The 16,613-nt window shown below is 37.9% G+C and overlaps 2 protein-coding genes across 8 annotated transcripts in view; both read right to left on the minus strand.

Annotated features, from left to right (window-relative positions):
- LOC131948042 (uncharacterized) overlaps nucleotides 1-12,527 on the minus strand; it is a 69,076-nt gene extending 56,549 nt beyond the window's left edge. The window contains exons 1-2 of the mRNA XM_059309508.1: nucleotides 12,388-12,527; nucleotides 7,657-7,729 (exon numbers count right to left, since the gene is read on the minus strand). Of these exons, the coding sequence (XP_059165491.1) occupies nucleotides 7,657-7,705 (49 nt within the window). The 5' untranslated portion in view covers nucleotides 7,706-7,729; nucleotides 12,388-12,527. The remainder of the gene's footprint in view (nucleotides 1-7,656; nucleotides 7,730-12,387) is intronic.
- Nucleotides 12,528-14,332: 1,805 nt separating this feature from the next.
- The window catches only part of LOC131948059 (uncharacterized), a 48,871-nt gene continuing 46,590 nt past the window's right edge, over nucleotides 14,333-16,613 (minus strand). For all 7 annotated transcript variants that reach the window (XM_059309535.1, XM_059309539.1, XM_059309538.1 and 4 more), the window contains one exon: nucleotides 14,333-16,538. In XM_059309535.1, coding sequence (XP_059165518.1) covers nucleotides 16,457-16,538 — 82 coding nt within the window. In that variant the 3' untranslated portion in view covers nucleotides 14,333-16,456. The remainder of the gene's footprint in view (nucleotides 16,539-16,613) is intronic.

Raw genomic sequence — 16,613 nt, forward strand, 5'->3', positions numbered from 1 at the left:
TACATGGATAGGCTATACGTTATAGGAAAATTCTTACTAGACAAGTATGTCATAGAATCCACGATGATCACGAAACAAACGGAGAACAAAAACATCAGGTCAAATGAAAATGATGGAATTAGACCTAATCCAAAATTTGACACCCCCCCAGGCGCCGTGACCGACTGCTAGTCACTAGCGGACATCAAAGGGCGGGGGGGGGGGCTGGATTTGTAGTGAGATGACCTGCGGGTAGCTGCTGCTACCTACTACACTAGCTGTAGCTGCTACTACCTCTACACTAGCTGTAGCTGCTGCTACCTCTACACTAGCTACATCCGGATATATGACCGCGTTTTAATTATCCATCTAAGTACGAGCAAGGATCACCAAGTAGGCTAGGTAGACAGTTTGGTTAGGGCTAGTATAGAGGTTATGTACGGAGTTAAAGAAGTTTGTGACTTGAAAAGTTGTCGTTAGCTGCGTGTGGGCATGTCAAGGTATGTCTTTAGTGGGGAGAGGGGAGGGGGGGTGAAACATTTCGCCTATGTAACAGGATGGACGCTGTATGTGTGTGTGTGTGTATGTATGTGTGCATGAGTGTGATAGCTGAACAGGTGGATGTCATGTGACAACCTACATCTGTCACAATGAGGGGTAACTAAAGTACATGTCAGGACCCGAGTGTCGATAGGTCAGGTGAAGTAGAGTTCACCTCATTCACATCGGGACAATGCGATAGCTGGTCTCTATTGAATATGTTGTAACATGCTAAAAATTGTTTACATTTTTTGCATTATCGTCACGTGATGAGTTCAGTAGAAGTTAGAGCTATCAGCTTCAACAGGCTGGGAAAACATGACATGCGAACTCTCTAGGCTAGGAGAAAATTAAAAACATGGGGTCAAGAGGTCAGTGAATGCTCTGCACGGTTCGATGGACTGCCTGATTGTAGCAGATTAATTAGGATTGATGAGATACCGACTGTCAACCTCTTTATTAGCCGGCTAATTAGGTGACGTCACGGATGTTTCTGACACCCATGAGATGGAGATTAATTGGGGAAGATGACAGACAACGACGACATTTTGGCGAATCTTTCATGGGTGAGGGCCCCAAGTTGGGGGGGGGGGACCCAGTTTAGTGGTGTTTTGTACAGGATCGGGGCGGTGGGGTGGGGCGTGGGTGGGGTGGGGCGTGGGGTGGGGTGTGTGGTGGTGTGGGGCGTGGGATAAGGCGTGAGGCGTGGGATAAGGCGTGGGGTGGGGCGTAAAACCCCAAGTTGGGGAGACGAAGTTTAGTGGCGTTTTGTACATGATTTCTGCTAGTATCTCTAATCTGAACATAATCCTCGACTATCCAAATCGTGGCCATAGTAGCGTCAACAGCGTATAATTAAATCTTCACAGTTGGACTATGTTATTTTCACATGATTACATTAATTACATCAACAATTATTACATTAGTTTTTACACCAATTGGAAGATCAATTCTTACACTAATTATTGAGTCTATCCATTTGAACTTTTCCTGGTGTTTAGATACAAAGGGAAGTATAAAAACAAAGTGTCTTACTATAATTTGTATTCTATTTTAATATTTCTTAATTAGCGTCACCATTCCTAATTAACTTAACTGACAACCAGATTAACCAGGATTAAGGATGTGTTGTACAACAGATTAGTACACTGACTTGTACAGGAAGTGTACAAAGTTTGAAGATACAGTGTACATAATGTTTGTGTTAAACTGTGTGTGTACAAAATGTCTGGAGAATGTTATGCGTAGCGGGGGGGGGGGGGGGTGCGGAACGCACCCGGTGACACCATTTAGGTGGTGACGCAAAGACAAATAATAGTAAAATATATAGAGAAAAATTTGAGGGGGGTGGAAATCGAAAGTTTGAGGGGGGGGGGGGTGCAAATCGAAAATTGAAACTTTGTCCCCGGGAAGAGTCGCTACGCCTCTGGGGGGGGGGGGGGGGGGTGACACCATTACGTACCGCACCGAGTGACACCCGACCTCGCTACGCCACTGTGTGTACATAACATATCAATTACGCAGTGTAGAGTGTATTTATATGTGTACATAACATATCAATTATGTAGTGTATAGTGTATTTCTGTGTACATAACATATCAATTATGTAGTGTATAGAGTGTATTTATATGTGTACATAACATATCAATGATGTAGTGTATAGAGTGTATTTATATGTGTACATAACATATCAATGATGTAGTGTATAGAGTGTATTTATATGTGTACATAACATATCAATGATGTAGTGTATAGAGTGTATTTATATGTGTACATAACATATCAATGATGTAGTGTATAGAGTGTATTTATATGTGTACATAACATATCAATGATGTAGTGTATAGAGTGTATTTATATGTGTACATAACATATCAATGATGTAGTGTAGAGTGTATTTATATGTGTACATAACATATCAGTTATGCAGTGTATAGAGTGTATTTATATGTGTACATAACATCAGGTATGCAGTGTATAGAGTGTCTTAATGTGTGTACATAACATATCAGTTATGCAGTGTATAGAGTGCATTTCTATGTGTACATAACATCAGGTATGCAGTGTATAGAGTGTATTGCTGTGTGTACATAGTGTGGCTGGTAATAATGTTGGACGAGTGTGTAATGTGTTGGATGTGAATACTGTGTGTTCAATGTGTATTGCGCTTGGTGTGTATTTATTGTACACAGTGTCTAAAGTGTGTACTGTAGTGTGTACTGTAGTGTGTATACAGATATGAGAGTGCATGGCGTAAATAGGGTGTTGTTTGTGTAGAATCCTTTATCGAGAGTTTATGTGTTTGTGTTTAACCCATCCGCGGTGTGTATGTTACGTGTAGATTGTGTCAAGTTTGCACAGTGTTTAAAGTACATATGACACGAGTGTGTAGTGTGTAGTGTGTAGCGTGTAGTGTGTAGTGTGTAGTGTCTTGTGTGTAGTGTATAGTGTGAAGTGTGTTGTGTGTATTGTGTAGCGTGTATCCCTGCTGGGTGTGTACAGGTCCGCCTTGTTAAAATGTCCAGCCAATTAATCTGGCCATTTGTTAAGTGTGACAACCACACTCTACAACCTGCATCAAAACCTCATTAAAACGGCATTTGAAGGTCAGGGGAGAAAGTAGGTCACCGAAGGACGTCATCTTACACCTGACTCTGGACAGTATAGACAATGACGTCACGTACGTCTTGCGTCGAAAATTTGTGTTCAAATATTGGACGATACGTGTTTCTGACGCAGCTACAGTCACTACAAGTAATGAAATTTGAGATGTGGCAGAACTGGGTAGAGGCCGACTACAAACATGTTAAGGGGCATGTTTGCCTGGTGGGGAATTCATATTTTAAACCATCATCCCAGATTTAGATTATTTATCCCAATCAGATTTTGATTATTTATCCCCATCAGATTTTTACTATTCATCCCACTCATAATGTTGAGGTGAACGGAAAAAAAGTCACAGGAAAAAAAAAACACAAAAAAGTCACAGTTTTTGCTAGGAACAAAAGTCACAGAAAAAAAGTCACAGTGGAAAAATTTTATCGGAAAAAAAGTCACAGAAATAAAGTCACAGAAAAAAGGTCACAAAAATCTTTTTAGAAATCTTTTTATTAATTTGTTAAGAATTGTAAAATTTTGTATGTTTATTGTTGTGGGTTGTATATTTTGATAGCATAAATTATTTATAGACGTTAAAAGCATTATGATTTATAACAATTGTAAGTAAAAAATACTCTAAGATAATTAACACAACAATCTCAACTTTTGTTACGTATTTAGTTAAATAAGCGGTAGAAAAGTTAATTATAAAAGAAATTTAGGCACATTTTGCCGTAGGCTATTCTCTGGTCGGACTCTCCTCAGTAGGCATTGTCCGAACATATTTTGTGTTGTTGACGTTATTCGTCAACGACAGCCTTTGAACCTTGTCGGCTTTCTGTTTTGATCCTAAATTTTGTTATGTAATGAGCGTGATAAATGTTGGCAGTAAAGGTGGTTGAACTAAACATAACTATTGTTGCCATGAGTTGAGGGCAGCAAGTCAGATGAACTTACCATTTCACGGTAATTTAATATTGGTATTTAAAAAAAAAACACGATGAAAACCGTGGACTTTAGAGCATTCTATTAAATGCTACTAATCTTAAGTTTAAAATAATTAGAATCTACATACTTCATAATAAATATTTTTAGATGAATTATAAAAATTCATATGCGTATACAGCCTACAAACATTACATTACATTTAATTAATCCTAAGTTAATTTGCTCTCTCTAAATATTTAATCGCATCATCATTGAACAGACCCAAGAGTGGAACTCATCTCTCTATATTAATTTCATAGACTATGAGAAGGCCTTTGATAGCCTGGATAGGCAGTCAATGTGGAAATTGTTGAGACACTACGGGGTGCCACAGAAAATAGTCAACATTATTATGTCTTCATATGAAGGTCTCAAATGTAGAGTAGTGCATGGCCAACAGACTACAGAGGCCTTCCCAGTACGGACCGGAGTAAGGCAGGGTTGCCTACTTTCACCATTCCTGTTCCTACTGGCCATAGACTGGATTATGAAGATGTCAACAGAGAAAACGCGAAACGGTATACAGTGGACATTGTGGAGCCAGCTGGATGACCTGGACTTTGCTGACGACCTGGCCCTCCTTTCTCACACACAACAGCAAATGCAGGATAAAACCAACAGGGTTGCAAATTTTTCTACAAGCCTGGGTCTGAACATCCACAGAGGGAAAAGTAAAGTTCTCAAAGTCAATGCATCAAACAACAACCCTATAACACTGGCAGAAGAAGCCCTAGAAGAAGTGGATAGATTCACCTACCTTGGAAGTATTGTTGATAAGCAGGGTGGGACAGAAGCAGACATAAAAATAAGGACGGGTAAGGCAAGAGCAGTCTTCAACCAACTAAAAAATGTTTGGGGTTCGGGAGATTTAACCCTTAGAATAAAAATCCGGATCTTCAACACACTAGTAAAACCTGTTTTACTCTATGGAGCCGAGACATGGAGAATAACTGCTATAAATAAGAAGAAAATACAATCATTTATAAACGCATGTCTCAGAAAGATCCTGCGAATTCGCTGGCCTAAAACCATCAGAAATGATGTTCTATGGCAACGGACAAATCAACTGCCAGTGGAAGTAGAGATCCTCCAGAGAAAATGGAAATGGATTGGCCACACACTCAGGAAGCCTGTATCCAGCATAACAAGACAGGCCCTCACCTGGAATTCACAAGGCAGGAGGAGGAGAGGCAGACCAAGAAAGACCTGGAGACGTGACCTGGAAGAAGACACCAAGAAGATTGGATACACCTGGGGACAGTTGGAGAGACTAGCCCTGGACAGAGACGTCTGGAAAGCTCTTGTCAGCGGCCTATGTCCCAGTAGGGACGACAGGCAAACATGACATGACATGAAATATTTAATACATAAAAGTATCAACAAATATCATGAAAATATATATTTGTGACTTTTTTTCCTGTGACTTTTTTTCCTGTGACTTTTTTCCTGTGACTTATTTTCTGTGTTTTTTTTTTCCTGTGTTTTTTTTTCCTGTGACTTTTTTTCCTACTATCAATGTTGATTATTATTCAGATATTGATTATTTAACCCAATCCGTTTTAACAATAATCAGATGTTTATTATTTATCTTAATACATTTTGATTATTTAACCCACTCAGATTTTGATTATTTATTCCAATAAGGGTCTGCGTGTTCGGACGAGAAACCGCTTAGCTTCTAACCTGAAAAGTCCCGAGTTCGAATCCCCAGGAAGATGAGGCTCTTTAGCTAAGGACAGCAACCCATCCAGGAGAAATAACTCAGAAATGAAACAGGAATGGCGCCCCTTAGGTGCTAGGATTACCAACTCTGGTTTCATTTAGCAGACCCTGGTGCCAAGCTGTCTTGGTGACGCCTCTTCCTTGGGCCCAACAGATAAATTTATCCCAAACCAATTTCGGCCACTTCGAACACGCAGATTTCAGATGACGACATACTTCATGACGAGAAAAAAAAACTTTCAATTTTTTACGGCATGTTTTTTTTTTAGCGTTCTTGTAGGTCTACCATAACATGGGCCATTTTTGTTATCCATTTGCATTATCATATCCATAATGATCATCATATCCATATGGATCATCGGTTTGAACCCACCCACCCCCCACCTTGTAATAAAATCCTCTTACGACGCTTATTTTCGCTAATTAATCATTAAGCTTTAATTCTTTGATCTAAATTAAGATGATGACGTATGACCATAAAAGCACAGACGTCATGACAGCAAGCTCGTGCTCATTAACATAAACTTTGAGCTATTTCCGGCAACATCAGAAATACTTGATGGCATTTGATGGCATTTGATGAAATGATCTATTTTTAGCTTCCAAAATAATAGGCTGTCCTCAGTATGACGTAACGTATTTTAAAGCTAAAAATATTTTAATTAACCAGGGCTAAATATACGTACAGTTAAATTTTAATATGTAAACATACAATTAAAATGGGAGCTTGGATGTGTGTTTGGGGGGGGGGGGGGGTTGAGAACGGATATTACAAAATGACGTAACGTGTTTTAAGGCTAAAAATAATTTAACTAACGAGGGCTAAATATATGTACATCAAACTTTTTAATATGTAAACTTAAAATGAAGATGGAATATTCGGTGCGTGGTGGGGGGGGGGGAGGTTACAAAATTAAAGACACGACTCCGTGCTTCTCAAAATATAAGTGACCTTGAAATAATTGACCTTGAAATCTAAGCCCAGCCAACAGCGATCATGCGATTTCTTACATTTTTGTTACTATAAATAGATTTTCCCTATATTATACATCAAAGGATTTTAAAAGGAGAAAAAAGTTCGCCTTTAGGCAGGATTCAATAAACTACGGGGTTAATGTTGGGTTAAACACGGAGTTAGTGTTAGGCTAAACATGGGGTTGGCGTTAAGAACTGACACGTTAGTTTAGTACGGGTTGGGTTTAGGTACTCAGATGAGTAGCAAGATTATTGTCAGGGTTGGTTGATTAAGGGGTGGGGTTAGATCATCGGGTGTGGGGGGGGGGGGGGGGGGCGACGTTGGATTGTCAGGGTGGGGGGGGTGGCAGAAGATCAGGAGCGGGTGATGTGGTAGGGATGGTGTTGGACGATGAGGGGGGTATCGGGTTGTATGATGGGGCATTATTGGTCACGCTTGAGTGAGTTATCTAAGTATAAACACAGACTATGAGACAGACCATAACAGACAGACCATAACAGACAGACCGCGACAGACATAACATGACATGACAGACAGACTATGACAGATAGACTATGACAGATAGACCATGACAGACAGACCATGACAGATAGACCATGACAGACAGACTATGACAGACAGACTATGACAGACAGACTATGACAGACAGATCATGACAGACAGACCATGACAGACAGACCATAACAGACAGACCACGACAGACAGACTATGACAGACAGATCATGACAGATAGACCATGACAGACAGACCATGACTGACAGACCACGACAGACAGACCATGACAGACAGACTATGACAGACAGACCATGACAGACAGACCATGACAGACGGACTATGACAGACACCAGACGAACCTGCTAATAGAATCAGTATCCAAATATTCCCGCTTGGTTGATTCAACATTGCTCATCCTTGACGGATCATCGTCTGTAATTAATTAGTAATCAATTAATTAACTGACAGGACGCTTAACAACGAGGACTGGACCTTACCTGGGCAGTCGCTACTAAGCTTGTTAGCTAGTTTACAAAACGTGTTAGCTAGTTTACAAAACATTTCAGCTAGTTTAGAAAACGTATCAGCTAGTTTACAAAACTTGTCAGCTAGTTTCGAAAACTTGTTACTTGGTTCACACAACTTGTTAGTTGGTTTACTTACAAAACTTGTAGAAAAACACATCAAAATTGTAAGATTATTTTTGTTTTAATTTCACATTATTTTTAAAAAGTATCTAATCCCTGTCAAATGATTAACGTGTTTCTGGCGATTTAAAACTAGATCAATATACAAATTCAACAAACATGTTGTATGTGTGGATACTAGATGTCAACAAAGATGTTGATATTAATATCAACAGAAATATTGATACTAGTTCTCAACAAATAAGTTTTTTTAACAAAGATTTTGGAATTTCTTTGCAGTAATTTAATTCATTACAATGTTTCTGTAAATAAAAAAAATAAAAACCTTAAACGAAACAACCTTCTAACGAAACCACCAATAAAACACACCCAACAAGCAGGACAACAACAGTACTAAAAGACGTAGTTCAACATTCTTACTTTAGTTAGAACAGTCTCATTTCTTTAGCTACACTATCTTTACTTTAACTACAGTATGTTTACGATAGCTACACTATCTTTACTTTAGCTACACTATCTTTACTTAAACTACAGAATCTTTACTATAGCCACAGTATCTTTACTTTAGCCACAATATCTTTACTTTAGCTACACTATCTTTACTTTAGCTACACTATCTTTACTTTAGCTAACGTATTTTTACTTTAGCTACACTATCTTTACTTTAGCTACAGTATCTTTACTTTAGCTACACTATCTTTACTTTAGCTACACTATCTTTACTTTAGCTACACTATCTTTACTTTAGCTACATTATCTTTACTTTAGCTACATTATCTTTACTTTAGCTACACTATCTTTACATTAGCTAACGTATTTTTACTTTAGCTACATTATCTTTACTTTAGCCACACTATCTTTACTTTAGATACACTATCTTTACTTTAGCTACACTATCTTTACTTTAGCTACAGTATCTTTACTTTAGCTACAGTATCTTTACTTTAGCTACACTATCTTTACTTTAGCTACAGTATCTTTAGATTCTTTACTATAGCTAAACCATCTTTACTTTAGCTACAATATCTTTACTTTAGCCACACTATCTTTACTTTAGCTACAGTATCTTTACTTTAGCTACACTATCTTTACTTTAGCTACAGTATCTTTAGATTCTTTACTATAGCTACACTATCTTTACTTTAGCTACACTATCTTTACTTTAGCTACACTATCTTTACTTTAGCTACACTATCTTTACTTTAGCTACACTATCTTTACTTTAGCTACACTATCTTTACTATAGCTACACTATCTTTACTTTAGCTACACTATCTTTACTTTAGCTACACTATCTTTACTAAAGCTACACTATCTTTACTTTAGCTACACTATTTTTACTTTAGCTACACTATCTTTACTTTAGCTACACTATCTTTACTTTAGCTACACTATTTTTACTTTAGCTACACTATCTTTACTATAGCTACGGTATGTTTACTTTAGCTACAGTATCTTTACTTTAACTACATTATCTTTACTATAGCTACGGTATCTTTACTAAAGCTACACTATCTTTACTTAAACTACAGAATCTTTACTATAGATACACTATCTTTACTTTAGCTACACTATCTTTACTTTAGCTACACTATCTTTACTTTAGCTACACTATCTTTACTTTACTATCTTTAGCTACACTATCTTTACTTTAGCTACACTATCTTTACTTTAGCTACACTATCTTTACTTTAGCTACACTATTTTTACTTTAGCTACACTATCTTTACTATAGCTACGGTATGTTTACTTTAGCTACAGTATCTTTACTTTAACTACATTATCTTTACTATAGCTACGGTATCTTTACTAAAGCTACACTATCTTTACTTAAACTACAGAATCTTTACCATAGATACACTATCTTTACTTTAGCTACACTATCTTTACTTTAGCTACACTATCTTTACTTTAGCTACACTATCTTTACTTTACTATCTTTAGCTACACTATCTTTACTTTAGCTACAGTATCTTTAGATTCTTTACTATAGCTACACCATCTTTACTTTAGCTACAATATCTTTACTTTAGCCACACTATCTTTACTTTAGCTACAGTATCTTTACTTTAGCTACACTATCTTTACTTTAGCTACAGTATCTTTAGATTCTTTACTATAGCTACACTATCTTTACTTTAGCTACACTATCTTTACTTTAGCTACACTATCTTTACTTTAGCTACACTATCTTTACTTTAGCTACACTATCTTTACTTTAGCTACACTATCTTTACTATAGCTACACTATCTTTACTTTAGCTACACTATCTTTACTTTAGCTACACTATCTTTACTAAAGCTACACTATCTTTACTTTAGCTACACTATTTTTACTTTAGCTACACTATCTTTACTTTAGCTACACTATCTTTACTTTAGCTACACTATTTTTACTTTAGCTACACTATCTTTACTATAGCTACGGTATGTTTACTTTAGCTACAGTATCTTTACTTTAACTACATTATCTTTACTATAGCTACGGTATCTTTACTAAAGCTACACTATCTTTACTTAAACTACAGAATCTTTACTATAGATACACTATCTTTACTTTAGCTACACTATCTTTACTTTAGCTACACTATCTTTACTTTACTATCTTTAGCTACACTATCTTTACTTTAGCTACACTATCTTTACTTTAGCTACACTATCTTTACTTTAGCTACACTATTTTTACTTTAGCTACACTATCTTTACTATAGCTACTGTATGTTTACTTTAGCTACAGTATCTTTACTTTAACTACATTATCTTTACTATAGCTACGGTATCTTTACTAAAGCTACACTATCTTTACTTAAACTACAGAATCTTTACCATAGATACACTATCTTTACTTTAGCTACACTATCTTTACTTTAGCTACACTATCTTTACTTTAGCTACACTATCTTTACTTTACTATCTTTAGCTACACTATCTTTACTTTAGCTACACTATCTTTACTTTAGCTACACTATCTTTACTTTAGCTACACTATCTTTACTTTAGCTACACTATCTTTACTATAACTACATTATCTTTACTTTAGCTACACTATCTTTACTTTACTATCTTTAGCTACACTATCTTTACTTTAGCTACGGTATCTTTACTTTATCAAAGATATCTTTACTTTAACACAAAGTACTATTCTTACATTCCACCCTATAATGTAGCTTACATAAGGTCCTTACTTGACTTACACCCCTAGTCTGTGTGAAGAAGATGAATCGCTTGTTTTGAAATCTGCCTGCATTTCTTGGTTGGTAAAGCTATTTTTAGACGTTTACTTTTCCTTAAAACGGGACAAAACAACGTAACAACGAACGGGAAACAAGAATTTAGGCAACAAATAACATGTTTACGTAACAACAATTGGAAAAAGAAAACAGTTTTAGGTGAAGCTAAATGTTTACCTAATTCGATCTTCCGTCCACACCACACACCACACCACACACCACACCACACACCACACCCACACACTGACAAAGTCTGTGGGGGTGGGGGCTGTTAATCCACAGAATAGGTTAAATAATCCAGGAACAATTAAATCCACAGAGAATTATCCGAGTGTTACAGTCTAGAGAGCGAAGATTTACTCGGTTCAATCTATCACTAACACAACTTCTTAATCACACAATTAGGCTATACAGGAAGTTTACAAAAAAAAAATAAAAAAATAAAAGCTAAATTTAATTAGAAACATATTAGCAATCACTGTCTACAAAAATCTAGAAAAATTACAATCAAAACGTTATCAAATCAAATGAATGTTTACCAAGTATTATTGTTTATTTATCTCAGTGCAGAGAGTACGGTAGATCAGAGACCAAACTACATCAAATCACGTTCACCTAACCGTGGGATTGGGTTGGGGGAGGGGGGTGGTGCTTGGTTTTGCTACAGATCTGCCCACCCAATATCCCATAAAGTAGATGTCACTTTTGTCAGAAGATGAATTTGTGAATCGAGTCCCAGCAGTAAAAAAAAACCTTGAATCAACCCTGTCCAAATACACAGCACAGTCAGAACACTTTGATCTAAATTTAGCGGATAACATCTACAGGCTATTTTAACTACCGACGTTACTAGCTGCAGCTAGAGATAACAGTAGCTGCAGCCGTCAAGCTATACTTCACAGCTAGAGCTAAGAGCCGCTCACACGATGAAATCTAGGAGGGACAGAATGAACTCCACTCGACTCTTGGTCAACAGTGGCACCCCCCCCCACCCCCCTCCCCCACCCCCCGGGCCGTCGATGTAGCACGGACCCCCGGGATATAACTAGAGCACGGTGTGTTTACATAGCGGGTCACGTGATGAGGTACACGGCGATCAGATCTACTAATCCGCTACAAGATTAAAAACAAATTCCTGCGACCGTTAACCCAGGGCCCTAGGGCATGTCAGACCCGGGCGCTTACACCACTTACACATGTAATCTTCGCTTACAGATATCATTCACTTCATGTTTGCTTCGTTACAGATCCCTCGAATACTTGAAGTTATATCCACAAACTTTCCAGAACATGAAAATCTTACACTCCTTATCTGATGTAAGTCAATTAAGAACTGACCAAGTAGCCAGGTATAGTTTCAAATCTCTGTAGATTTCCACAAAACGGCTTTACCTATGGCAAGTTAGGGGACGCTCCCACATGCAGCACATACGTCGATCACTGCTACATGCGAGGTTTCCGAACTGTACGTTGATATAGCAACCAAATTTAGCTGGGTGTTGTGAACTGAACACTTAGGTTGTAGTCGATGTTAAAAACAGCTAAATGTATGACCTAATATTTTTATCTCAACCATTTAAAATCTAAAACGATAAAAGCTGCATTACGCCAGTATGACCTTGTCGAAAGCGACCTAGCGCACAAGCCTGTAGCAGAATTAAACTTTCAAAAAACGACGTACACTTCTGCTTGTCTTACCTGACGACATCTTGACGGCATGAGTTATTGCCCTTCCTCACCTCTGTCTTCTTCCTCCTTTTTCACCACAGGTCTAACACTCCTCCCTTTCAACACTCCAACACTCCTCCCTTCCAACACTCCTCCCATCCAACACTCCTCCCATCCAACACTCCTCCCATCTAACATTCCTCCCATCCAACACTCCTCCCATCCAACACTCCTCCCATCCAACACTCCTCCCATCCAACACTCCTCCCATCTAACATTCCTCCCATCCAACACTCCTCCCATCCAACACTCCTCCCATCCAACACTCCTCCCATCCAACACTCCTCCCATCCAACACACCTTTCATTTAACACTTAAACAACACCTTAAATGTCCTCATTAATTTGAATGATTGCCTATTTCTCACCTTCTTATATTGTTGTACCCCACACCCCCCTCACAAACGTAGATGACTAAATGGTGACACCATCTGTGACAGGAGTACCAAAGGTGACTAAATGGTGACAAGACAAGATCGTGTCTGTAAAGTCACATGACTAAACTGCTGAATACAAAAAAATTGTAAAGCTCTTTCAACTGCCTTATTTGTAATATCAAATGAACACTACGGGTTGTTTTTTTTTTGGGGGGGGGGGGGGTTAGTTTTTTTTATGTTTATTTTTTTTTTTTTTTTGAGTTTAAATTTAATAGTATTTGAAAATATAATTTTAAAAGTTAATTTGTTGACTAAACTTTTGTTAAAGGGAGGCTATTCCTTAAACGCTTATTGTTTGTTGTTTTCTTGGGTTATCTAACTTGCCGTATAACAGGGAGTGCGAGATCAAGGGGGCTAACTCCATATAAATTGTGGAGTTGCTATTTTTCGAGTTACCCAACCTAGCGAATAAAACAGGTTTTTAATAGCGAGCGTGCTGAGTCAAAACAGCCCCTACAAATCGACCAAGTCAAAAGAGTAAACGACTAATGGACTCATCGTATAGACTCCGACATTTTATCCCAACTTGTCAGGTACCCATCAGAGCTGGGTGGAGTTGAGTCAGGTACCCATCAGAGCTGGGTGGAGTTGAGTCAGGTACCCATCAAAGTTGGGTGGACTAGAGTCAGGTACCCATCAGAGCTGGGTGGAGTTGAGTCAGGTACCCATCAGAGTTGGGTGGACTAGAGTCAGGTATCAGAGTTGGGTGGAGTAGAGTCAAGCACCCATCAGAGCTGGGTGCACTTAGTGGAACAGCTGTATGGTGCTGGCTTACATCCATGTGAGTAGATTTTAAAGATGCATTTATTGAAATATTTTTTGCAGTTTCCTGCAGACACAACAGCCTGATACAAACTGGTACAAAAGTGTACTGCAAGATGGTAAGTCACTGTAAGACAAGGTGAATGACTAGAGATGTCATTACATGACTAGGTAAATGACTACAAGTTAGTTAACCATTTCTCATGGTGCAATAAAAAAAGTCAAGACTCAGTGAAACATGAACATTGTGTTTTAATGTTTAACAATTTGAACATTTGACATGGTAATCAAATTCATTTCATTAGCTAAATTTGTCTTAAATAAAATATCAATTTAAAAAACAAACTATTCACAGTCAAGCCACAGCCTCAATAAAACAACTGTACAAGCAGGTCTGGTTGGTTTCTAGACAAGTCTAGGACTAACCGACAAGTCTTAATAAGATTGGCAAGTTTTATGAAACTGACAAGTCTCTATATTATTGCCAAGTCTTAATAAAACTGACAAGTCTCAATAAGATTGGCAAGTTTTATGAAACTGACAAGTCTCAATATTATTGGCAAGTCTTAATAAAACTGACAAGTCTCAATATTATTGGCAAGTCTTAATAAAACTGACAAGTCTCAATAAGATTGGCAAGTCTTAATAAAACTGACAAGGATTATACTGCTAAGTCTGATACTGAATGACAAACAAGGTAATATAATTTAAAAAAATTAATTAATTGCCATTAAAAGAAAACAAAACTAGCTTTGTGAGCTGCAATACTACTTGTTGCATGAAGAAATGCTCTGTTGACTGCACATATAGTGTAAACTAACAGAACACAGAAATGTAACACAAAAACACATAGCACTTGTTATAGCCTGAAAGCTATAACAAATGTAATACTACTCAACTACTGCATTGTTATACAAATTATAACAAACATAATACTTAAACTAGTGCATTGGTACAAGTTGTTGTTTTGTTACTTTAACTAGGAAACATTTGAAAGAATATTGTGAAGAAAATGTTTACAACAAAATTAGTGCAAAGGAGAATCTTTGTTTCAACCAAGTCATCTCCCCTTGTACACAGAGTAACCATTCATGTGTCAGTACAATGGTAACCCTGCACAATCTACACACTAAACAAGTTTAGCCTACACACAGGGTAGCCCACAGACAGGTAGCCTACACACAGGGTAGCCCACAGACAGGTAGCCTACACACAGGGTAGCCTACACACAGGGTAGCCCACTGACAGGGTAGCCTATAGACAGGGTAGCCCACAGACATGTAGCCCACAGACTAGCTCAGAGACAGGGTAGCCTAGTTACAGGGTAACTTACATATTGGGTATATTATATACAGAGAGAAGGCTCACAGTCAGAATAACACAGTCAAAAAATGAAACAAATGCTGTACAAATGAAGAAAACTATTGACAACAGAATGCTGTACAAATGATGAAATCTATTGACAACAGAATCCTGTACAACTGATGAAATCTCTTGACAACAGACTACTGTACAACTGAGACATCATCAGCCCAATCAAAAACATCCAGATGTGGTGCCTGCATATCCAGTGCAACATCCTCCAGTGGTTCAAACATTGGTGACATACAAAGCTTGTGATTGGTCAATCCCATGTGACCCAACCAATCACATTAAGCCTACAACAATGGTGGACTGGATAGCTTGCTTGATCAGTGAAACAAATTTGAATTTGGTGGAACAGATGTGGTCAAGTTAACTGCTTGGGAACTGTCTCAAGCTACCACACCATCAAACATCCCCTGACGCGGCCACAACAACCTAGTATCCAGGACAGTGAGAGCCTCTGATGCAACTGAAGGATGATTTGTTTCTGGCTAAAATAGACATTTTTGGGCTCTATGACCCAGAGCTTGTCTGAACTCAAGTCACATGACTCACAGCTATTTTTAACCTGAGTGCAAATTATAACACAGATAAAGCCATGCTTTAATCCAGTGATTAAGGTGAAAACAGAAGCATAATAAAAGCAGAACTACTAATCCACCTAATCCTAAATGACTGGTCCTCAGCTCACATGGATGTCAACATCTGTTTGTTGGAACTTCACTTCCCAGCAACAATCACTGACCTCAATCTTAACCCCAACTGGCATCAAAGCAACACACATTTCTGTCAACATGGATCATACACCCAGCCTTCAAGTTCTAGTGCTGTGTGTGTGAGGTGTGTGTGAGGTATGTACTCCCACACATCTGAACACACAGCTGTGTGAGCTGTTTACCCCCACACATTGTTCCCATCTCTCTCAGTATTTACACATCTAGAGATGATGGTGTAGATATTGGCCTGCCCTGCTAACTGCCATCTAGCTCTGCTATGATGATTCATCAAATGAGTTTCCCCACAAAAGTATTTTTAGCTTGGGTTTTGAAGAAGTGACAATCCTTAGGCGATACCTGAAAAATAAACAAAATCTGTCATACATTGTGTACTGTTTAATTATCTTAAAATATCCTTCATGGTATATCTAA

This window comes from Physella acuta, unplaced genomic scaffold, assembly GCF_028476545.2.
Source record: "Physella acuta isolate Inbredline_101_S28 unplaced genomic scaffold, ASM2847654v3 ptg000622l, whole genome shotgun sequence".
NCBI classification, from domain to species: domain Eukaryota; kingdom Metazoa; phylum Mollusca; class Gastropoda; family Physidae; genus Physella; species Physella acuta.